Raw genomic sequence first — 25,966 nt, 5'->3', positions numbered from 1 at the left:
CTACTACTTTTTTTTAGTAATTGATGATTATTTAGAAAAAAAGAAATAAAAGATGGACAACGTGAGCCCGCGTTGCCTGCAACTTTGGGGAATCGAATCTTCGTCCTAATGTCACACAAAAGCCAACTAATAATTAAAAAAAAAAAAAGTCATAAACTTAAGCAATTTAGAGGCACTTTCTAGACTTTCTTTTTACTTTTATTTTTAATTTTGGTGATGTTTTTTCTACAAATCTTCCTCGGCAGGTTTTTAATGAACTAAGAACAATTAAACAAGAGAACGTGGTGTGCTAAAGAAACAAGGGACAAGCTTACAACACGAGAAGGGAAAGAGGGAGGTGGGACCCTTAACGGATGAAAAAAAAAAACCGTCACGATTTATTTGTAGGGGTTTTTCAGTAAATTTACAGGTGGTACGAAGGGCATTATCGGCTTCAGGACTGGAAGCGGACAGGGGCCATCTCGTTGTGTGGAGGAGGAAAAAAAATCGACGGTAGGGGCATTTTCGTCACCCATCAAAAAGGCGATCCTTAGACAGACAAAAGAGAGAGAGAGAGATGATGGGGGTGGGTTAACCTTTCAGGACTCAGGAGACGTGGCCGATGGCATGAACGCAACCTCATGTTCGAAAGCGAGGGCATTTTAGTCATAGTTGGGCTACCGCCTGCCACCGCCAGCTCCCCGCCTCTCCTTTTTGCTCTTTACCGTTTCGCTCCTCTCTCTCGCACTACATTTTCTCTCTCTCTACCCTTCTCTTTCTGTTTCACCACCTCTATTTCAAGCCATTCTTCTCTCTCTCTAGCCTCTCTTAAGCTCTCATTCTCTCTCTAGACTGTCTTAATCTCTATCTCTACAAAGTTACCCCCGGCCTGCTTTTTTTTTTTGCTTTTCTTTCTGGGAGTTCTCAAAGGACCCCAAATCCAATCTGAGAGTATTCCAAGGATGTTTTCTTGGTGATCTCTCTCTCTCTTTCTCTCTCTCGGAGGGTGAAGCACTCCATGAATGCGCCGAAGAGATGAAGGAGGAAGACGACGAGTTGGAGGAGGTCGTGGTTTCGAGCTCGGAGGCATCAACACGGCGAGCGCAGACGGCCAAGAGGGTCACGCCCACCACCTTCCTCTTCCCTGCCACCGCCACCGCCACCGCCACCACCACAACCGCCGCTGCCGGCGACCAGCCTCGCGTGGTCGAGAGGGTTCTCCCGAACGGGGACATCTACTCTGGTGGGTTCTTGGGGAGCCTGCCCCACGGCGTGGGGAAGTACCTCTGGTCCGACGGGTGCATGTACGAAGGGGAGTGGCGCCACGGCAAGACCTGCGGCAAGGGCAAGTTCTCGTGGCCCTCGGGCGCCACCTACGAAGGGGAGTTCAAGTCCGGCTTCATGGAGGGCTCCGGCACCTTCACCGGCACCCGTGGCGACACCTACCGGGGAATGTGGGCGGCGAACCGCAAGCACGGCTCCGGCCGGAAGATCTACGCCAACGGCGACGTCTACGACGGCTGCTGGAAGATGAATTTGCAGGAAGGGCTTGGGAGGTACTCCTGGAAGAACGGCAACCACTACGTCGGGGAATGGAGGTCCGGCGTCATCTGGGGGAAGGGGGTGCTCGTGTGGGCGAACGGGGACCGATACAAAGGGCAGTGGGAGAACGGCTTCCCCACCGGGAAGGGGGAGTTCACGTGGTCCGATGGGAGCTGTTACCGCGGAAATTGGAACCGCGATCCCAAGCAGCAGGGCGGCATGTTCTACCCGGCGAAGTTGCATCGCCGGAATTCGAGCTCCGGGTTTAGCCGGATGGTGATGGCGGTGGGGGGACGGGGATGACGAGGAAAAGGTCGTCGGCCGACGGGAGGGTTAGCCGGAACTTCGACCGGATTTGTATATGGGATTCGGATGGTGAGGCTGGGGATATCACATGCGATATCATCGACGGGAGCTCGGTGTTTTGGAAGGCAGAGGCCGGCGGGGGCGGTGGCCTGGGGTACCTAAGGAGGGGAACGCCGGGAAGGTTCTCCGGCGAGGCGAAGAAACAGGGTCAGGCTATATCGAAGGGTCACAAGAATTACGAGTTGATGCTGACTCTGCAACTGGGTATACGGTATTTGGTTTCTTCTCTCCCTTTTTTTACGGGTAATTCGATTTGATGATGCTTGGATTTTTTTTTGTTTTTTGGGGTTTCTTAGTTTGTAAGCGAGAAAGGTATTCCTTGTTTTGCCGAATGGAAACTTGGGCGTTTGTTATATTTGAGGTAATGGTTGAGATATCTACCTCTTTTTTTATTAGTCCATTATTTCTCTTTTTCTTTACGTTTTTCCTCTTGATAGATTTCAACGGAGATTTGGAGTTTCGTTTGTTTTTCTTTTTTAAAACGATTTGGTGTGTTTCCTTCAAACGAAATGGGTATTTCTTTGAGTCATCTTCTTCATTAACGTGGTTGACCTTTTACAAATATAAATGGTGGTTTGGGTATTATCTTTTGCTTGCGGCAATTGTTTGTTCTTCACTTTTGCAGATCCTTGGTTAAATGGTGACTTTAGTTCTCAATTTTTCTTTTAAGTTGCGGTTTCTTCGTATGCATAAGAATGGATATTTCGGTTTCTTGTTGTTGGTGGCCTTAGTTTCATTAGGATATCAGTTAGTAGTGATTTTGTTGGTGAGAAGATTGATCACTGTTCAGAAATTGATTGTTTTGATTTTTCTTTCTTATTCTTAATGTAGGTATTCGGTGGGGAAATCATCTGCATCACCTATGCAGGAGCTGAGGCCCGTGGATTTTGATCCGACGGAGAGGTTCTGGATCAGATTTCCACCTGAGGGATCGAAGATCACTCCTCCACATCAGTCCGTGGAGTTTAGATGGAAGGATTACTGCCCGGCTGTTTTCAGGTTAGCGATTTCATCTTCCTGAAGATTTGTTTTTCATTGCCCTCATGATTTTTTGAATTCTGCTTCGTTTCTGGTTCTTTCTCTCATTCCGAAAATTTTCTGATACTGATCCAAGCTTTAATTGTGGTTTATTTGGGGTTGAAAGTTTCAAGAGTTGGTCACTTTGAATCGTGACAACAGTTGCTTAAATCTTTGGTCCTCTTGCTTTTGTGGTGACCTTTTCTGCATTTTGGGCATCAAAAATGTCCTCTGTTTGAGGAGCTTCATTTGTTTTGCATTTTGCGTTGTTTGGTTTTTGTTAGGAATCTACTTTCAATGTTTGAGGGTATCATTTTTTGATAGCCTGCTGGGTTTTAGCATTTCTACCTACTTGTTGTTCTTTGCACTATTGTATTATCTGACTGTTCTAAAGTATTGATGCCTTTTCTTTAGGTGACGATTCTCTTATTAGTTTGAGTGTCTATCATGATAAATATTTTTTATCCTTTTGCTTTCTCTTTCCATGACAGTTGTCACCAATGGGTGATTCTTAATAATTTAGTACTGTTGTGTGCCATCAGACACTTGCGCCACCTCTTCAAAATTGATCCAGCAGATTACATGCTGTCCATCTGTGGAAATGCTGCTCTTCGGGTGCTGTCATCTCCTGGTAAAAGCGGCAGTTTCTTCTACCTTACCCATGATGATCTTTTTATGATAAAGACTGTGAAGAAATCAGAAGTGAAGGTAGGTTTTCTCTGCAATTAACATTTTGCTTGAATTCCGGTTGTCTTGAGCATGTGGAACTCAAATGTGCATCGTGCATAGATTATGTCATCTGTTGTTGAGTTTTGCTGTATTGGATTTGCAGGTTCTTCTTCGGATGCTTCCGAGTTATTACTACCACTTCCATGAGTACCAGAACTCACTTGTAACAAAGTTTTATGGTGTTCATTGTGTGAAGCCTGTTGGTGGTCAGAAGGTGAGCATCCATGAAAACTACTGCTCTTTTAAAATCAGCACTGAATTTTTTTGTTAATATCTTTCTTAATCGGACTCAATTATGATTTGAATCAGGTCAGATTCATTGTGATGGGAAATTTGTTCTGCTCAGAGCATCGAATACACAGACGGTTTGATCTGAAAGGTTCCTCGTATGGACGTTCTACAGACAAGGCTGAGGTAGAGATTGATGAAACTACCACCCTCAAAGACCTTGATCTTAATTTTGTGTTCCGCCTTGAAAGACATTGGTTCCAGGAACTGCTCAGGTGCTTGCTCATTTTTCTGAAAACCTCTCTACCAAGGGTGGGCGGACTTGTCTTGCATCTCTGATTTTCTCATGCCTGTTTTTTGTTGCCATCTTCAGGCAAATCGACAGAGACTGCCAATTCTTGGAAGCCGAACGAATCATGGACTACAGTCTTTTGGTGGGTCTTCACTTTTGTGACCCTTTCACTGCCACAACAGGCGTCTTTAAGGATTCATTTAGTTCACCTTGTAAGTTAATTGTCTACTTGTTGATATAGTTTGGGATGCTATTGGATGGATCAAAATCATAACCTTGTTCAATCTATAATCCATATTTTATATGTGCCAGGCAAAGAGAGAACTGATCACTCTTGGTTTCACCAGGATAAAAATCGACCTCAGGCTGCCTGGTATGTTGTCTTGTTCTTTCCTTTTTCAATTACCAGTGTAGAATTAGGCTATGATAATGCAACTGAACTTGGTTTTGGTGCATGAGATAATTCAAAAACTTCCATTCTATTTTCCATCACATATCCAGTCATCAAAATTCATTTGTAAAACTAAATTATCATGTCTTTTCTATGTTCTGTTAGTAGATTTTTGCCAATTGATTGATCCAACTCCGCATCTCTGAGCTGCCTGACCTTTATCCTCTCTATATTCCATTAGTTTCAGTTGTTTAAGACTGAAAACGCCAATTTACACTGGCATTCAATTATGCATTGTAGTCATGGGGATCAAAGGTTCAAGAATTTGTACTTTCACTGTTTAAAACTTATAAAGGTTTGTTTGTCCAGTCAATATGCTTCACTAGTCTGAAATTTTAAAATGATTTTGGTTCGCATGTCATAGTTTGAAATTTCTGCTCATGTGTTTGATCTGAATTTAGAATAAATCTGAATGCATTGTTGTTCTCTGCAGTAATCCATTGGTACGGCTTGGCGCAAATATGCCTGCTAGGGTGGAGCAAGTGGTTCGGAGAAGTGATTTTGAGTACAGTCAATCAAATGGTGGTGGATCCCCTGTAGGTGAAGTGTATGATGTAATTCTATATTTTGGGATAATTGACATACTTCAAGACTACGATATCAGCAAGAAACTGGAACATGCCTACAAGTCTTTCCAGGTCGATCCAATCTCAATATCGGCCGTTGATCCAAAGCTATATTCGAAAAGATTCAGGGATTTCATTAGCAGGATCTTCATGGAGGACTACTGACCTCAATCATGGGTTCATCTGATCGTAGGAACAACAAAGAGACTGAAGTCATGAGAGCGCGGGCCCAGCTGAGGCAGGGTGTCCGGAGCGAACAGTGTGGAATCATATGGTTAAAGGCACATATTGAGATGCTTCATCTCGTCGGTTGCATCAGGTGGGCCCCATTGAGCTTTCGGAATGGCAGTTTTTGTGAGAAGATATCAGAGATGGACGGTTTAAGATGATATACGGGCTGAATTTTGAAGACAGCCGTTTGGAAGGTTTTGTAAATTTTAGATGGTGGCATTGGGATTAATTCTCTTTTTTTTCCTTATCTTTGTTACCCAAATTGAGGTTTTGGGGAGGAATTTAAATAATTGTACAGTTAGAGAGAAGAAAACAGGAAGAAAGGAATTCAAAGTTGGAAGAAAAGAAAAGATGAGAAGGTGCTTCTCTGATTATTTTTTTTGGCTTTTCCTTGGTGGGTGGGGACTGAATGTGTTGAATTTTGCTTTTACAGTGCCTTACTGCAAAGGTGGTGAGGGATGTGAGAAAAGGGTTTTGGGCAAGGTAGCATCAAAAGGAGAGAAAAGCAGCATGCATGAGAGAGAGAGAGAGGGAGAGATGTATTCTCTAATGAGGCTTCATTCCATTGTATATATGCACATTTTTTCCAGCTGATTTCCGTTTTCTTTTGCTCTTTTTACCTTTCCCCCACAAGGAAGAATCATGCATATTGTCATTTGAGATTGGTGTGCCACTCTTTTGACTGGTCAGCATCCCTCTGGAATTTTAAGATTCAGGGTATGACGGACATTTTTAAAAAAATGAATAACGAAAATCCACGTGGCATCCCTTTAAACACCCTCTCCTTCCTCGTCACTCCCTCCACTTTCAGCTTCAAGGGGTGAGCCCCTAGATGTCTGAAAAATGGTGCCATTTAACTCTGCACCATAAGGCTAAAGGTTGGTTTATATTGATCTTGAAGTGTGACAGACCGTGGATGAAAAAGAGTGACCGGAAAATGAATACAACGCCGAACTCGAGAAATGAGGAAGGAAAAGAGGGGAGGAATTAAGGGTTGCGTGTACTTTGTGCTTCGTTAACGGCGTCTAATGCTCGTGAATGATTCCTTCCTCCCGTTGTACTGCTCTCTGAGACAGATGGGTCTCCTTCGATTTGTCCTTTTCCGTCTCTCTCTAGAAACTATATGAAACATGATGGGCCCCGTAGGTCATCAAGTTTTTGTCCTTCTGGGTATGAAGTTTCAGAAATGCCCACATCTGGTTAGAGGGGAGTTGTTCTTAGCAGCCTTCAGGTGAAAATTGAGAAGGGACTAGACGTCATAAGTGGGTCATATGATGCTTAAATGCTTTGCTTTTGCATTTAATGCATTAATTAATGTTGGGTAAAAGGGTGATTTGATTTATTAAGCGGTTTGTGCCTGTGTTGTAGGCAGTTAAGGGATGTGACTTTAGAACTGTACAGAACAAGCAGATTTCCGAGAATATTTTGGGTAATTGAGACAAATTGGATACATGAACACCAAATTCTGAAATCCCCACATTTTCCTTCTCATTTTTTTCCCTGGTTAGAATACATACAACCAAGTGTTCAACTAGGCTGTAATTGGTGAACTTTCTCAGATTTGCTGGTTAATGTTTCCTTTATCATGCCTTTTGCACCCGGTACCTTTTAATAGCAAAGCTCCAAATCCAGCTAACCTACTTGATGTCTTATTCATGCAGTTTTATTCATGTTTTTCATGGGTAAACTGCCGCTCGGGCTACGGTGACCGTCGTCAAGGGCATAAAATGCCACGGCCAGGACCAATGTTGTTGTATCATCCCTGTTGGCCAACGATTCTGCTTATATCGATACTCTATCATTGAATCAGTTAAAAAATAGTACTTGTCATCTAGAATGTCATGCGTTTATTTTTTTCAATAGACCGATGCGATACGACAATTCTTCTTTACTGTCGCAAGCCTTTCTATCGCTCTGTCATGGGCATAAAATGCTTCACAAACCCGTGATGCATTAAGCTGTCCAAGCTTACCAACCTAACTACCAAAAGTCACATATCAACACCTTTTCACGTGCTAAATCATTTTCATTGGCCTTATGCACCACTTTATGCACAACTGCCTAGCGGAAGCTGATCAAACACATTTTTAAACGTAGATTTCATGTAATCCATGATGCTTATTTCATAGACATTTCATACCAACTATCACTTTAAAAAAGAACACAAACTTGTCCTAACCTTGCGTGCCTATACATTTTTTATGATGTCATTTGGGTTGACAAATGCTCTGTCCACATTCATGATATTGATGAATAAGATTTTCTACCCTTACTTAGACAAGTTTGTGGTTGTCTATCTTGATGACATCATGATTTACAGCAACAATATGGAGGAACATGTCGAGAACTTGCGAACGATGTTTCAGGTACTAAAGGAGAATGACCTCTGTGTCAAGCGAGAGAAGTGTCTCTTCAGGCAAGAGGAGACCAGCTTCTTTGGCCACATCGTGAGGCGTAGCTTACTGCTCATGAACGGGCAGAAGATAAGAATCATCCAATAATGGTGTTTATCAACCAAAGTGTCAGAGTTTCGATCATTCTTTGGCTTAGCAAATTAACTACTATTGACGGTTCATCAAAGTTACTTACTCATTGTTGCGCTCCTCACAGATTTACTGAAGAAGAATCGGGTATGACTCTAAACAGAAGTCTGCCAAGATGCTTTCAATGACTTAAAGAAAGCCTTGGTGAGGGAACCTGTGTTGCGGTTGTTGGACCACACAAGACCATTTGAAGTCCACACTGATGCTTCAGACTTTGCCATCGGCAGAGTTATCATGCAGGATGGACATCTGATTGCTTACGAGAGTCAGAAACTGAAGGATGCAGAGATGCGCTATACTGTGTATGAACGTGAGATGACGGCCATTGTACATTGCCTCAGGACATGGCGACACTATCTTCTGGGTGCCTAGTTCATCGTCAAGACGGACAATATCGCCATGAGTTATTTTTAAGCACAAAATAAGCTAACGACCAAGCAATCTTGATGGCAAATATTTCTGACTGAGATTGACTTCACTTTGGAGTATAAGGTGGGAATGACCAATGTTGTTGTTGATGCCTTGAGTCGCAAGGCAGAACTGGCTGTTGCGCGGGCAAAGCCTCCCAAAGTTTACTTGGAGGGTGCGTTGTTGGATCGCATCTGCAAAGGTATGCAACAAGACAAAACAGTGCAACACCATGTCTCTCTTACGCAAGCAAGAAAGACTCGGTGATTTTGGCTATGAAACAACCTCCTTGTGACTAAAGAGGAATACGTTTTCGTGCCATGGTGGGGAAGCCTTCGCCATGAACTGCTTAAGAAGTGTCATGATACATTATGGGCTGGTCATCCAGGTCAGGAGCAAACCTAAGTACTCCTTGAATGTGACTACTATTGGCCGCAGATAAAAGATGATGTGGAGGGGTATGTACGAATGCGTTTCATCTGCCAGTAAGACAAGGGGATCAACAAGAAGACTGTTGGCCTCCTTGAGCCTCTGCCTATTCTAGAATATCCTTAGGAAAGCATTTTCATGGACTTCATTGTTAGTCTACCAAAAGTAGATGGCTTCAGCTTAATCCTAATGGTGGCAGATCGTTTTTCTAAGTACGCTACCTTCATCCCAGCTTCAAAGGAGTGCCCCTCAGAGAAAACTGTGAAGCTTTTTGTCAAGCATGTTGTGTACTACTGGGGCGTACCAAGAAGCATTATAAGCATCCATGATGCTCATTTCATGGGCAAATTCTGGCGTGAAGTGTTTCAGCTACTGGACTCTGATTTACTATTTTTAACAAGTTTTCACCCACAGACAGAGCACATCAACAAATTGTTTAAGCAGTATCTCAGGCACTTTGTTAGTACCAATCAGAAAGACTAGGTGAAGCTCCTAGACATGGTCTAATTCTGCTATAATCTTTAGAAGAGTAAGTCTTCAAGTCACAACCCGTTTGAGATATCCATGAGGCAGCAACCGTTGATTCCGCATACTCTAGCCGCATAGGAGAAGTGAAGGTCATCCTTTGCCTATTAGTTTGTTCAAGACTGGTACGAGCAGACCAAGCTGGCGAAGACATTTATGCCTCTGAACGGCTTCATTCTAAGTCCTCTGGCGAACCAGATGTTGGTGGCAGGCCTTCTTTTCCATCAGCCGAGATGACTATCAAGCAGATGATTCCGGACAACTAAGAGCATGACTGCCAATTGTCTTGCCCACACCAGTGCTTGAGGTGCACACGGGATTACACTTTAAAGTAGTCCTATACCTACCCATCTTATTCTTCCAATAAAAAAGTGGACGGACAAGCATCGTCGACCTGCTGAGTTTCGTGTTGGGGACCAAGTGTTGATGAAGCTTTATTTTGATCGTATAAGCATATTTTGTAGACGACACCGCAGACTGATAAGGAAGTACGATGGACAATTCACCATCACCAAGAGAGTGGGCAAGCTGGACCTGCTCCTAGTGTTTCACATGTGTAACCTAACATTGTTTTATGCAGACGAGGGGGATCCGAAACGTAGCGTGCCACAATGCGCTCCTATTCTGTAGAGAGCCCTGACAACATAACCGTCCTAGAAGCCTCTCAGTAAGATCTTTCGTCACAAGGTCAACTACTTGGGTGAAGCAAAGGAGTATTTTATGCAGTGGATGGAGATAGTGAAACCGATGTGGGAGCCAACATTCCGGATGAAGAGCCGTTGTCCAGATAAAGTTAGGGTTTACCATGAAACAGATGGCACCGAGGGTGATGCATGATTTAAAGGAGGGAGACCTACTTTGTATAGTTGTGTAGATAGTTTGTTTTGCTTTGGTTGAATCATGATGTAAGTGTTGAGTCACTTGTAACTTTCTTCGGGCCACTCTTGTACTTTGGTTCAGGTTGATCAATATTATGAAGGGTTAGCCCGTAGATCTGAATTGTAATGTGCCTGCGATCAAAATAATGAATGAGTGCAAATGCATTGAGTTTTCTTTGTTCATACTTGTTGTGATTACCTTCAAGTGATTGTAACTTCTCTTGCTCTCTTCTCTTTCGCTCTTTTGCACTTTCTATACTCAAAGCTTTCGCAGCGGCAAGCGAGCGATTGAAAAAACTTGCATGCACATTGACTAGTTGAAGAAATAGGCATGTGACACGGAATGTGACATGTGTTAAAGTTATTAAAATAATATTAAAAAGCAATTTTAAGCAATTTTTTACATTTATTAAAAAATAACCTATTCACTGGTGAAGCATATCAATTTTCTGCCGATACAAGTATCAGTCGATACATGCCGATACACACAGATACTGAACTTCGGCATATGCAAAGAGATAACGCCAGCAACTGGTGGTATGCCAGCCAAGGCCTGCTCCAACTAGGCTAACCCCTTTGGGGGGAGGGAGGGGTTGATGTCTTATTCATGCTCACTGTGACCCATTCAACTCCAAGCCCAGTTCACCTTGCCATGCTCGGTTTAGGACGCTTCCCACTAAAGTGAAAGTGAAAGTGAAAAGCTATCTTAATCAAAGTGACCTGCGTGCGTCACATTTGATTATTTCAGCAAAACACCTAAACATCACATGCTCGCCGACGACACTGTTGCATTCATACGTATTCATGTCAGTATTTAAGCCAACTGTATGGGGGTGCTTGGAACTTAGTACAGAGCAAGATTCTGCGTACTGATTTCTCAAATCCAAACACACATGACCCAAGTGGATCTTGGCGTTTCATCAGCTGAATTGGATAATTCAGTATCAGGAATCATAAAGAGAGATCCTTTTGTTTTGTAAGATAATTCGTTAACTGTTTTGAAGAATGTGACAATCCACATCATTTCCAACATATTTAAGAAGACGACGTCATGTTTAATTCTTTAATACTCTCCTCTTGTTGGGAATTAAAAAAATGAAAAACACATCATAGTGAGCACACTCCTGAGGAGGGGGAGAGACGATAGATAGACTCAGGAAGGAGCTCATTCCTCCCTCTTTTTGAGAATTCATTACTCACCAGGATATGTAGGACTTCTACCAACGGGTTCTCCCCTTGTCTGATACGAGCTATCAGTGCACGTCACCTTGTGTTGTTGGGATGTTGCAAGTTCGAATCCCAATGCTATGGTTGTAAGATTGGTAGTGCTGCAAAAAAGACTTACTAAGTTCTCTAACATCACTTCCGCAAGCAAGGATGTGTCAAACAGGGGGCTCCCCTTGTCTGTCAGGAGTATATTTAGAGCACATCACCATGTGGACACGTTGTAGGTTCAAAACCCAATGATACTAACTGGTAGGGGTCTGCCTTAACCCTAGCTTGCCTTTAAAAAAAAGAAGGATGTGCCACAAAGTTGTATCCAAATCAACTGTGGGCCCATAATGCAACCAATTGCGAATGTGAGATATACTATGATTTGTTATGTTTTGGGGCTTTTGGATTTGAATTGAGTTGGCCCATACCCCCAGTCCATGCCATGACATCGTATTTTTATTTTTGGATAACTGGATAAAAGCTGTTCGGCTCATTGAGTTCATTTGCACAAGACACTGAATGCTAAATGAGCCTAACGAACTGAGATTGAGGTGTTCAAGCTTGGCTCGTGCTGAGCCTACCTCTAGCTCATGATGAGCACAAGCCAAACAAAGTGGCTCAAACTTGCTTGTTTATGAAAAATATATCGTTTCAAAGTTAGACGTAAGGTAAATCTATTGAGCTGAGCTCGAGCTAGCTCATTCACCAAAAGAAATATATTATTTTAAAGCTGAAAGTAATAAAAATCCATCTCTAAACCTATTGCTTGTAAGCTAAAAAGATTAAGCTAAAAGGAAAGACTGTTCAACACGATGCTACATTATAGAAAATGTATCTAAAATAAATTTAATACTACTTAATAAAGTTATATGAGTCAAGTTATAGAAAATGTATCTAAAATAAAGAATAAAGTACAATAAATATGAGAAAAATATAGATTTTTTTTTATCACGTTAATATTGCGACATGATAAGGGACTCGAGCCCAATAAAAAAAACACAGTTTGACGTGCGCGCGGCACAACCATAAAGTTGCTGCGACGTGGCACGTTTTTTAGTTGTGGAATGGTCAAGTCAAAATCCAATCAAGAGCTATCCCCAAACCCCATCCAGTCGCTTGTCAACAATATTTTTTAAATAAAAAAATTTATTTTTCTCTTAAGGAAAATAGAAATTATTCCTACTTGGCCACGGTATCCACTTAGCCCATCGACAACAAACCCAAGCGCTTCCTTTGTCCGAATCATAGCCCAGATTTTTGCTGCAAAAGGACAAACTCTCCAAAGTCCACACCACAGTGTCACTGTAGCCAAACAGGGGAAATGAAAGGAATGTTTTAAATAACTTTTAACGGAAAAATATTGTTTACCCTCGATCGTACAGTACCCTCTAAGATCAACACCCATTTCTTCCATTTCATTTTCAAATATTTTTTTTGGTGATAAAGCACAATGAATGTGATTTACGCGGTTGGTTTGTTTAGTCGACATATTTTAGATTGTTGGTTGGATCGCTTTTTTATTTTTTTCATAAGCCAGCTTTTATAAGGGCTTTATAATTCAAGGGTCCACAATGTGTCAAAATATCATGATCAATCGAAACCCGTAAATCAAAAGTGCGTTCTCTAATAAAATAGACCATGTTAAACTCATTTGTTGAGTCAAATTGATCAAACAAGGTTTGCACATATGGGGTTTAGGTAGTAAGTACGATACTCTAGACTGTATCCCTAACTAAATATTCGTCGATGCCGTGACCGTAGAAGTGAATATTTGAAGTTTGAAACGCCAACAGGTCAAAGCCTGTCAGAGTCAGATCTCATTTGCCCGATTCTACGGAAATACTCTGTTACAAGAGAGAGAGAGAGAGAGACCCAAAGTCCCAACTTACCTAAAAAGCAACATCCCTACTCCTGAAGGGTCGTACCTCACCGAGAGCCTTTCGACCGTTTGCTTACCCTACCAAAAGCAAAGCCCCCCCCCCCCTGTACGTAGCAAAAAATTAGTAGTCCCTCTCTCTTTTATTTGTATTTCTGTCTAGATGAAAGCAGCAAAAATGATTTTTTTTTTCAAAAAAAAAAAGAAATCTGGAAAAAGGATTTAGCCATGAACATCATGATTTGTCGATTTGAGCGATCTGAGGACTCTGACGAGCAGCTCATCGGAAAGCTGGCTGCTTTCCTTTTTTTTACTCATAATGTTAAGCTCTTAGAGAAAAGAGGATTTGTAGCGTACTCACGAATCGTTCCTGGGTTACGTGCGCATAAACAAGACCGCGTTCAAATCAGCAAATTATGAGATGGGGAAAAAGTAGGGGCATTGTGGAAATTATTGGGACATATTTAGCCTTTTTGGAGGAGGTCGTAAATGGACGAAAAACTCCCTTGTCTGCCCTGAATATGATGATGATGTACCAAAAGCGGGTTTTGTACTTTCCCATTTTTTAGAGCAATCGAGGGTAAAAATTTCGAAATTGGATAAGTTCTTTCTTGAAGCAAATATCCGTTGAGGCCCCTCTTGGCTTTCAACGGAGTTTGTGTGAAAAAATTACCGGAAAATGGTCGAGATTTATTTCCTGACCTGCCGACATTCTCTTTCTAAACTAAAGGTATTGTATTGAAAATTAAATAATTTTCAAATTAAAGTTATATTTGACATATCTTCTTCTTTTTGGCTCAAAAATCCACATTAAGGCAATTGACAAGGAAACGGTAAGAATAAAGAAAAAGTAAGTTGATTTGGAATATTTTCTGACAAAGTTTGAAGTTTAGGCCGAGAAGTTGGGAAAAAAAAGGGTGAAAAAAAGGAATAAGAACAAAGTCATTGATGGAACGTATAGGCTATACATATGCCAAGAGGAATTTGATGATTGCAATTATTAACACGAACACCAAACAAGCTTCTAAACTTTGGAGTTTATTGCCCCAAAAGGGGTCTGGCTTAGTGGGATGGCCCCCCTAGGCAGGCAGTCTACGTAAAAATCCTTTGGGCGTCAATCCTTATACAACTAGAAGCTTGGTGACTTTCTAGGGTCAAGAGGTAAGTATTGGCTGAAATAGATCGTGGAATATGAAGCGGTCATGGACAACCCAAACAACCCTTTGATCAAATTGGGTGGTCGGCATTCTCATCAGCCAATTGACCTTCTTAATCAGCCCAGACCTTAACATGAGCAGGACCTTTGAATCGAGACAAAGAGAAAATATGATATCACTTATGTAGTTCATATCACACTACAATGGGTCTCCTAATTATAGTGGGAGGATCATAATGGATGATTATGACACATAGACCGTAACCTCCAAAATTGAAAAGCCAACAACCATTTGGACCCTTGATGAGCTCGAGTCAATATGGGTCATATTTAGTAGAATTCGATTCAACCCAAAAATCCAATATTCTTTTACTTGACCCATTGACATGAAAAATATAATATCAAGATTTTTTTACTGTTATTTCAATCTAATTTTCATGTGGGTTTACACGCTATCTTGTATCACAAGAATGAATTATACGAGTCATAGAGATGGACATCTTTATATGGGATGTTATATTTCTATGTACTATAATATTATTCATGTTAAGTGTTTAGCATATTAAGAATACATTTATGAATAAGTTGGTCTCTAACTCATTATATTGGTCTTTTTCGTATTGTTATTTTGTTATTCTATTTTCATAAATGAAAAACACTTTACACATAATTAAAAATGCACAAAATCATATAGAATCAATTTAGTTTCATAAATGTGATATAACTATAATGTATTGTCATACATAAAAAAAAAAAATAGACCCATCCTCATAACATATTGAGAATATAATCCCGGTGCTAGCCTTTTTGTAAGAGAATCGAGAGTCATTTCCTTCTTACTCTTTGTATCAATACATACTAAATGATTTTCAGTTATTTCTTTAACAACAAAGTACTTTAACTCCATGTGTCGATATGAGGTGAAACCACTACAAGAAAAATGTTAATTAGCGACGAAAATTTGCGATGGATTTTTTCCGTCGCAAATTAGCGACAGATTAGCTAGAGAAAACTTTCTTAATGAATCCGTCGCTAAGTAGCGACGGATTAGCGATGAAAGTTGTTTCATCGCTAATCCGTCGCTAATTAGCGACGAATTAACGACAACAATTATTTCGTCGCTAATTCTCAATACAAGAAAAACATTTTAGCGAGGGATTTAGCGAGAGAATTTTTCCGTCGCTAATCCCTCGCTAATTAGCGACTGATTAGCGACGGAAAAATTCCCTCGCTAATTTTTTATTTAAACCGAGCGCGAAATTTTCCCTCTCCCCGTTCGAAATTTAAATCGATTGCGCTCGATTTAAACCGAGCGACGTCGGAGAGCGCGTTGGAGAGCATGTACATGAGAGTGGAGGACGGCGACGCCGGAGGACAGTCGGCGATCGCTGGAGGACGTCGGCGCCGGTTCACGGAGGACGACAACGCCGATTTACGGAGGACGGCGACGTCGGAGGACTGTCGGCGATCGCTGGATGACGTCGGCGCCGGTTCACGGAGGACGGCGACGGCGGAGGACGGTCGGCGATCGCTGGAGGACGACGACGCCGGTCCACGGAGGATGACGGCGACGCCGGTTCACGAAAGATGACGGTGCCGGTTCATGGAGGACGGCGACGCCGGTTCACGGAGGACGACGACGCCGGTTCACGAAGGACGACGACGCTGGTTCACGGAGGACAATACAAGTTTGGCGATGAGGCAGAGCGATCGTTCTGTGGATGCAATGCCTGTCAGGTGTGGTATAAGTCCGGCTTAGTGCTGCCGGAATACCGCCCGACAGGGATCAATTTTTATTTTTTATTTTTTTTTAAATTTAGCGAAAGATTAGCGACGGATAATGTCCGTCGCTAATCTGTCGCAAATTAGCGACGGAATTAACGACAGATAAGTTTTTCCGCTAATTAGCAAGCAAAAATTCGCGATGGCCTATATCCATCGCTAATCCGTCGCTAATCCACGGTTTTCTTGTAGTGAACTCTTATTGTTATTAGAGAAAGACACAATAGCTTCATTATCATGCAAAATCTTTAGTAGCCTCTTAATAGAGTCCACAACACCATGACCCATAATGAAGTTTATAATCCATATGACCTGATTGTGTATAGAACACTAAATGACCATATCCTTATTAGATCTGACGAATTGAGCTTCAATAACTTTCAAATTTTTCTTCACTAGATGATGCCTCGAATATTCTTAGTCACTTGTGATTGCAAAAGAAACAAGTAAGGCCTATTTGAGTGCTCCTACTTCACGTAGGCAACCTTCTGAGCTCTCCTACTTCTCATAGATAATCTTTTGATCGACTGTTTTATTCTCTGTATTAGTGAAATGTTTGTCAGTTCTTAAAGCTAAATCTCTATCCATGTATCCCAAAGCAAATAACATAATTTCTTTCAAAATAAATGCATATACAAGATTCATATTGAAAAGGTAAACATGAAACCCTATAATATTCACCTTTTCTAAGGCATGCATTATAGAGTTATTATCATTCTACATTGGTAGAATCAATAATCCTCATAGTTGCTTTGCCTCTTCAATTCACAAGGAATTAACTTTTAATTGATAAAATTAGTAAATCATGTAACGAAAGACAATTCAACACTCTACTTTTGGGTACAATCATGCTTCATGGGTTAGTGTATAAACTCACCACATCCTGTATCAATTGAAAAAACAATGACCTGCCTTTGAGTAGAATCATTGTTTCATAAAATTACACACAATCACAATATTGAATTTTAATCTCAACACACTCTAAGGAACCCTCATTCAACACAACTCATATCACTTTGGTGATTACAAGAATGAGATGATTGAGATCTTTTATCATATGTATATTCATATTGCAAAGCATGTTACAACTCTTATACTTTGAATTCAGTGATAATCTCATACTTAAATATAATGTATACACTCAAAACAACATGAGAAACACATAATATCATGCTAAAGTCATATATCCATAATAAAAATACCATACAAAAGTATGAGAGAAATAACAAGAGCATGCTTTTACAAGTATTACCTGGGATTGGGATTAAAAATGGTCTGAACGGGTCCTTAAGACCCTGAACCTGTCACTAAAAGCCCTGAACAAGTCTTATAAGACCTTGAACCAGTTTCAAAAACTTTAGAACCGGCTTCAAAATGCATAAACCGGTTGTAGAAACCCTAGAACCAGTCTCAGAATGCATGAACCAGTTTCAAAAACCCCAAAATCGATCTAAAAAAATCCTTAAACTGGTCTTAGAAGGACCAAATTAGTTCCTAAACTGGTTCTATCCTTAATGGGTTAACAAGGTTTGATTTTGGACCTAATCTAACCCAAAATTGGACCAAGACCTAGTTTAATAGGATACTAGGTCCCTTCAGGTCAAACTTAGACCCGATCCACCCAAAACCCATGTACTAGGTCTAGGTCTAGGGCAGGTTCCAACTAGGTCGAGGACTGACCTGGTCGACCCGAAAACCATCTGAGTCTTGGACCGAGTTCACAGGGTTTGGATATGACTCGATCAATTTGGAACACCCATATACAGTTCGGGTCTTGAGTGAGTCCAATGGTTTGAGCTTAGGCTCAGTCCACCCAGAACCCCCAAAACGGTTTTGGGTCCTTGACGGGTCCACTGGGTCAGGTACAACCCTGATCCACCTGAAAACCTGCTAATGGGTCCAAGCCCAGATCGTGTCAAGACAGGTTGGGTGTAGACGAGATCCACCCAGAAACCCATTAGTGGGTTCGAGCTTGGATCAAGTCTTGATGGGTCGGGTGTAGACTTGATCCACCCAAAAACCCATTAGTGGGTTTAGGCCCAGATTGGGTCCCTTATGGGAAGGGCACATACCCGGTCCAGTACCCAAAATCGCAGAAACATGTCCGGGTTCGAATCAGATCCCCTCTAGGACAAGCGTAGACTCGATGCTCCCGAAACCATGAAAACAAGTTCGAGTTCAGATCAGATCCCCTCCAATCGAGATCCATTATAGGTTGCTACAGTAAAACCTGACCCTCCCCTCCAAGAACAAGTTTTTTTTCCAGTGAGGGTTATGACCATCTCCTCCTACTACTATCTTTTGTTGGTGGTCGGCCTTAGCTACCGATGATGACCTGCTGTCGTCGACATTTATCTTCCGCCGATGGTTGCAGAGACATTAACAAAATACATAAAGAGGGAGAGTTCCCTGCCTTCGCCACCAACAGTCACCACCAATGATAACGATCGACCTCTAGCTGCTAGCATTCGACAATGGCATCTGGCCAGACTGCTTGATGTGGTCCACTGTGGTTGTTTATAGCCATAATCACTAGTAGCCTTTGCAACATACATGGTTGTCGTAGACGATGATCGACCTTGGTTGATCAATTGCTGCTTGTCATGGCAAGGCCATGGGATTGTAGCTGCCGACTTATGGTGGCAGGGGGCTACTTATGGGGGGTGGGACTAGAGATATCTGGTTGAGATTGGATTTTGCTGACCACCGCCAGCCTTCATAAGGGGAAAGCGATTGCTGCCGACCCATAAGCGATGGGTCGCCCACCAACGCCTCCCCCCTCATCGCCGACATCCCAAAAATTGAATGGAAGTTTGGCAAGGGAAAAAAGAAAACACTGATGAAAAATTCCAAAAAGCATCGCATGGATGCTGACACATCCACACCTACAAGATGCACAATATAAGTGTGGTATAGGCAAATAACCCAATGTTAGCTGAAATGGATTGTACACATTCGGACAATATCGCTCCAAGCTGTGGAACTTGGTAATATAGTCCGCCAGTGTCAGCTCGCCTTGCTGCAAGTCCAGAAATTCTTGTATCTTCTTTGTCCATTCGTGTTTGGGGAAGTAAGTGGCATTGAAAGCCTCCATAAACTTCGCCCAAGACATGGGGCCGTCCTAGAACTTGACCTCTCTGGTGGTCTCCCACCACTTCTCGGCGTGTTCCTTGAGACAATAAGTCCCAAAGTCCACCCATCGATCCTCAGACACCACTACAAGAAACCTACGGATTAGCGACGACCTAAATTCGTCGCTAATCCATCGCTAAACAGTTTAGTGAGGGATAACTTTCATCGCAAGACCTAGTTTAATAGGATACTAGGTCCCTTCAGGTCAAACTTAGACCCGATCCACCCAAAACCCATGTACTAGGTCTAGGTCTAGGGCAGGTTCCAACTAGGTCGAGGACTGACCTGGTCGACCCGAAAACCATCTGAGTCTTGAACCGAGTTCACAGGGTTTGGATATGACTCGATCAATTTGGAACACCCATATACAGTTCGGGTCTTGAGTGAGTCCAATGGTTTGAGCTTAGGCTCAGTCCACCCAGAACCCCCAAAACGGTTTTGGGTCCTTGACGGGTCCACTGGGTCAGGTACAACCCTGATCCACCTGAAAACCTGCTAATGGGTCCAAGCCCAGATCGTGTCAAGACAGGTTGGGTGTAGACGAGATCCACCCAGAAACCCATTAGTGGGTTCGAGCTTGGATCAAGTCTTGATGGGTCGAGTGTAGACTTGATCCACCCAAAAACCCATTAGTGGGTTTAGGCCCAGATTGGGTCCCTTATGGGAAGGGCACATACCCGGTCCAGTACCCAAAATCGTAGAAACATGTCCGGGTTCGAATCAGATCCCCTCTAGGACAAGTGTAGACTCGATGCTCCCGGAACCATGAAAACAAGTTCGAGTTCAGATCAAATCCCCTCCAATCGAGATCCATTATAGGTTGCTACAGTAAAACCTGACCCTCCCCTCCTAGAACAAGTTTTTTTTTCCAGTGAGGGTTATGACCATCTCCTCCTACTACTATCTTTTGTTGGTGGTCGGCCTTAGCTACCGATGATGACCTGCTGTCGTTGACATTTATCTTCTGCCGATGGTTGCAGAGACATTAACAAAATACATAAAGAGGGAGAGTTCCCTGCCTTCGCCACCAACAGTCACCACCAGTGATAACGATCGACCTCTAGCTGCTAGCATTCGACAATGGCATCTGGCCAGACTGCTTGATGTGGTCCACTGTGGTTGTTTATAGCCATAATCACTAGTAGCCTTTGCAACATACATGGTTGTCGTAGACGATGATCGACCTTGGTTGATCAATTGCTGCTTGTCATGGCAAGGCCATGCGATTGTAGCTGCCGACTTATGGTGGCAGGGGGCTACTTATGGGGGGTGGGACTAGAGATATCTGGTTGAGATTGGATTTCGCTGACCACCGCCAGCCTTCATAAGGGGAAAGCGATTGCTGCCGACCCATAAGCGATGGGTCGCCCACCAACGCCTCCCCCCTCATCGCCGACATCCCAAAAATTGAATGGAAGTTTGGCAAGGGAAAAAAGAAAACACTGATGAAAATTTCCAAAAAGCATCTCATGGATGCTGACACATCCACACCTACAAGATGCACAATATAAGTGTGGTATAGGCAAATAACCCAATGTTAGCTGAAATGGATTGTACACATTCGGACAATATCGCTCCAAGCTGTGGAACTTGGTAATATAGTCCGCCAGTGTCAGCTCGCCTTGCTGCAAGTCCAGAAATTCTTGTATCTTCTTTGTCCATTCGTGTTTGGGGAAGTAAGTGGCATTGAAAGCCTCCATAAACTTCGCCCAAGACATGGGGCCGTCCTAGAACTTGACCTCTTTGGTGGTCTCCCACCACTTCTCGGCGTGTTCCTTGAGACAAAAAATCCCAAAGTCCACCCATCGATCCTCAGACACCACTACAAGAAACCTACGGATTAGCGACGACCTAAATTCGTCGCTAATCCGTCGCTAAACAGTTTAGTGAGGGATAACTTTCATCGCAAATTTTTCGATGCTAAATAGTGACAGAACTTAGTCATCGCTACTTTCATCGTTAATTTACGATGGATTAGCGACGAACATGATCCGTCGCTAGTCCTTTGCTATTTTAAATTAGTAATGGATAATATCCGTCGCTAATCCATCGTTAAATTTAAAAAAAAATAAAAAAAAATTGCTTTCTACCGGCGCGTTCTCTGGCGCATTCTTCAACATGTTCTTTTGTATAGAACAAGTGTGTTCTCTGGCATGGTCTTTTTGCATAGAACTGACGCATTCCAGCGTCGGGATGCTCTTCTGTAGCGAGTCAGTCATGGCGGGAGAAGGGACGCAGGCAGCTGCAGGCGGCCTCTTGCGGTGGCCGATCGGGAGGGAGAATGACTCCCTCTGGAAGGAGACCGACAAGCTCTGTGTTGATGGCTAGAGGACCTCTGACGCCCGCTTCACGGAATAAACTGCCGGCTAAGGAGTGGATGCATGAGAGGGGGTAGAGGAGTAGCGTCGATCGACCGACTGTGACCTTTTCGGGGTCGTAGTGGAGATGGGATCCAACGAGGGAAAGGCGGGACGGGCGGTGGAGACTGGTGAGGGGCACCATCAGAAGGAGGAGGACGGCGCGAGGGAGAGGTAGCGGGAGTTGATCTCGCGAGCCTTTGGCCTCTGGGGGCCGACGCCATTGTCGCGCTCAGAGGGTGTGAGAGGTGGCCGCTGCGCGTCATCAGAGGAAGGGCGGGGCTTCTGGCATCCTGAGAAGCGCGTGATGGTGGGGACCGCAACCACCATTATCTGCAAATCATGGTCATAGGGATGTCCATGACCAATAAAACCTGCAATTCCACCAATAAAAATGGAGGGAGGGAAAATTTTGAATGAGGGAGGGAAAATTTTGCACCTTAGGTGGGACAGTTTAAATAGAAAATTAGCGACAGAATGTTTTCGTTGCTAATCCATCACTAATTAGTGATGGAAAAATTCCTTCGCTAATTCCGTCGCTAATTAGCATTTTTTGAATTACTTTCATCCTCTGACATTACAAATTTGCCCTTAATCATATGTAAAGCTATGAAAGTGACATTTAATAATTTAAAGAGCGGAAAAGGATAAAAGTATCATTTTTAAGGTTAATTAGAGTGAGGTGACAAAAGAAATAACTCTCGTAGTCATTTAAGCAATTTCTTAAAATGGTAGGCATTTATTTTAAATATTTGAAGGCAGAAGTAATTAAACCAAAATTTGCTATAGGTTAGGCACCTATAATTTAAATATTTTCTTATATGTGGAAGACGGGAACCACCGTGGTCCACCTTGCCTGCCTGCTGTATCTGTGGTTGTTGTTCTACTGTTTTAAACCTGCAGGAAGGGAGTGCCCCATTATAGGAACTTGAACTCGAGATAGGAGGATATCGGGATATCTTCCTATCACCGAGCTTGATACCATATGGGCAACCCTTTGGGGCCTTACCTGTATGCTAATTACCCTAAGATTTTCTAAACCAATTAGAGAATTAGAATACAAACATATGCATGTGCATGCATGCACAAGCACACGCATATGTACAAGAGATAATATGCTAACCGACAAGACTGGATCTTAGATCTAGTAATCGTCATGTACTTTTTCAAGGTACTTAGCTCTAGGGGTGTAATAGGGTCGGGTTCAGCTTGGGTCTCATCTAAATTGGGTCTAAAAGTAAGACCCAAACCAGATCCAATCTAATTTAGGTTTGGGTTCGGGTTTGGTTACAACTTGAAATTGTGTGGACTCATATGGTTTAACGGGTTCGCACAACAACAAAATAGTGGATTAGCGACGACCACATTCCATCGCTAATCCGTCGCTAATAGGCTTAGCGACGACGAGGCGACGGTATGCTTACGTCGCGATTTTTTCGCTGCTAACTGGCGATGGAATAAATTCGTCGCCACGTTCGTCGCAATTAGCGACGGAATAACGAGCGACGTATTTCGTCGCCAATCCGCCGGTACTAAACGACGACCTCGGCTTGGCGATGGATTTACGTCCATCGCTAGATTTATATGCATAGCGACGAATGTTTTCGTCGCTAATCCGTCGTAAACACAAAAAAAAAATAAAAAAATTTATTTGAAAATTAAATACCGAGAACGGTACAATTTATATTTCCTATACAATTTATATTTCCTGTAAATAAAAAACAAACTACACTAAAAAATTCCATATAAAAGGAATCTACAACAATTAATCGTTCCACCTTAAAATTAACAAGTTTAATTATTTACAATTCAACAATTACAATTAGGAAACAAAAAAAAATAGAATTTCTTTAACACAGTTCTCTAATCATCACCAAGATTTTGTGCGTCTTCTTGTTCATTGCCTTTATCTGTCCCTTTAGCTCTGCTACACTGATTATCGCTAGCAGCCTACACAAGAAAAGAACAGTCAGTATTGAAAAACAAAATATAATGAAATAAATTACACACTATATGCGATTCTATCATGTGCTCATATGTGTTCTAAGGCAATAAAAAAACTTTATATGTGTGATTCTATCATGCTCATATGTGCTCTAAGGCAGGCAAAAAACTCTATATGTGATTCTATCGTGAATTATATGTGTTTTAAGGCATTAAATTTTTTTTATATGCGATTATATCATGCTCAGATGAGTTCTAAGGCAGCTAGAAAAACTCTATATGTGATTCTACCATGCTCATATATGCTTTAAGGCAGGCAAAAAGCTATATATGTGATTCGATCATGCTCGTATGTGTGCTAAGGCAGTCAAAAAATTGAATATGTGATTATAGCATGCTCATATGTGTTCTAAGGCATACAGAAAAACTCTATATGTGATTTTATCATGCTCATATGTGCTCTAAGGCAGGCAAAGCAAAAAACTTTATATGTGATTATATCATAAATGATATATGTTCTAAGGCAGTAAAAAACTCTATATGTGATTTTGGCATGCTCATATGTGTTTTAAGGTAGTCAAAAAACTGAATATGTGATTATAACATGCTTATGTGTTCTCAGGCAGTCAAAAAACTGAATATGTGATTATAGCATGCTCATATGTGTTCTAAGGTAGTCAAAAAAACTTTATATGTGATTTTATCATGTTCATATGTGCTCTAAGGCAGGCAAAAAACTTTATATCTGATTATAGCATGCTCATATGTGCTCTAAGGCAGACAAAAAACTCTATATGTGATTTTATCATGCTCATATGTGCTCTAAGGCAGGCAAAAAGTTATATATGTGATTCGATTATGCTCATATGTGTTCTAAGGCAGACAAAAAACTGAATATGTGATTATATCTGAGAGGGACCTGCAATCGAAGATCCCCTTTTCAGCACAAGATTGTTGATCTCATCTCAGAGAAAGGGGGCAACGATGTCATGGAAGTAGTCATTCATTATGCCCTTAATGATCTGACGTACATCATCACCGGAAAGAATAGGTTGCTGCTTGGAGCTTATGTCGGCGAAAGAAGTCTCTGAGCCGTAACTGGAAGAAGCAATAATTGGTGAAGTGTTCAGATTACTCTCAAACCCGAACACACGACCTTTTTTGGGTTTACCTGCTGCAGTCACCCATGCTGCAGGATCAAATGATGGATGCTGAGTAGCGTCATTGCCATATCGCTCTACCATTTGTTGCTCATATGCTTCATACAAAATAATGTTTAAAGTATGCATTAATAATTAATAATAACATTATGATAACTTGCATATTGCAATGATTATTAATAGAATAAGTACATACTGTTGTCCGTCTTGCCTTCTCTGATACAAAGACTCCTGTGGTCTTCCGTTTATGTGTTTTAACAAATACATCCTTATATGTTACAATGCCTCTTTTTTCTGCTTCCTGCAAAGTTAAAGGACAAAAGATTTAGTTCACAAGTTTGTAACAATACTTATAAAATTAATATTATATATTGATGAGTTACCATTTTCTTCAGGTGGCTCCCAAATGTCTTAGATCCAGCTGTGTGTAGATGGGCTTCGAGCATTTTCGCTCGATTTTGTGCAGCCTTCGCAGAGCGATTTTGAAATGCATCTTCCGCCCACTTATCGCACATTTTATCCCAATAATCTCTCCTGATAGTAATAGGGTCATGGCCCTTCCACTGTAATGGATCATCTATTACGCCAGATATTTTTTTTGCTGCAGTCTTCATATTGTGCAGCATGTTTGCAAATCGATTGACAGCCACCTTCTACCACACCTTCCTTGCATCATTTTCTTCCACCGTAGTTGAGAAGGGATTCAAAGCCTACAAATATTTTCAGAAAGTTAGTAGACATTACTTAAAAAAATTAAATATGAAACACATTAACTATGAGGAACAACTGTATACCGTGAATGAGGACCACAATCTGTCTAACACCTCCTTTGGGTACTCTTTTCATTGAGCAACCAGTCCTGGTAGATGTTGGAGAAGTGAATTCCTAATCTCCCGTACTACTTCTTGTGGCTCAAACCTCGTGCTGCACATGAATTGGTACACAATAAATATCAATATAAAATATTTATAAGATATGCAATAATTGAAAATGAAATACTTACGGTCGATTATCGATATACACTATTCGAATGAGTCTTCTTGCGCCAGACTGAGAAGACCCTGCTTCCTGTGTTGGCTCAAGACTTGTGTGATCAACTGGTGTAGGTAGGTCGTGTACAGGCGAAACATCATCTGTAAAAAAATACGTTAAAAATTCTT

General features: G+C 41.9%; 1 protein-coding gene across 1 annotated transcript; it reads left to right on the top strand.

The window, feature by feature from the left end:
- Positions 1-1,014: 1,014 nt before the first annotated feature.
- On the top strand, positions 1,015-5,883 carry LOC149841147 (phosphatidylinositol 4-phosphate 5-kinase 2-like). The gene is made up of 9 exons (XM_090005200.1): positions 1,015-1,752; positions 1,791-2,098; positions 2,719-2,886; positions 3,447-3,612; positions 3,737-3,847; positions 3,943-4,136; positions 4,235-4,365; positions 4,466-4,526; positions 5,038-5,883. The coding sequence occupies exons 1-9, from the start codon at positions 1,015-1,017 to the stop codon at positions 5,333-5,335; spliced, it is 2,175 nt and encodes a 724-aa protein (XP_089861326.1). The 3' UTR covers positions 5,336-5,883.
- Positions 5,884-25,966: the final 20,083 nt, after the last annotated feature.

This window comes from Nuphar pumila, chromosome 4 (assembly GCF_984573655.1).
Source record: "Nuphar pumila chromosome 4, dmNupPumi1.hap1.1, whole genome shotgun sequence".
In the NCBI taxonomy this organism is placed as follows: domain Eukaryota; kingdom Viridiplantae; phylum Streptophyta; class Magnoliopsida; order Nymphaeales; family Nymphaeaceae; genus Nuphar; species Nuphar pumila.
Note: the sequence above shows the minus strand (reverse complement) of the source record. Positions and strands in the feature narration are given on the sequence as shown.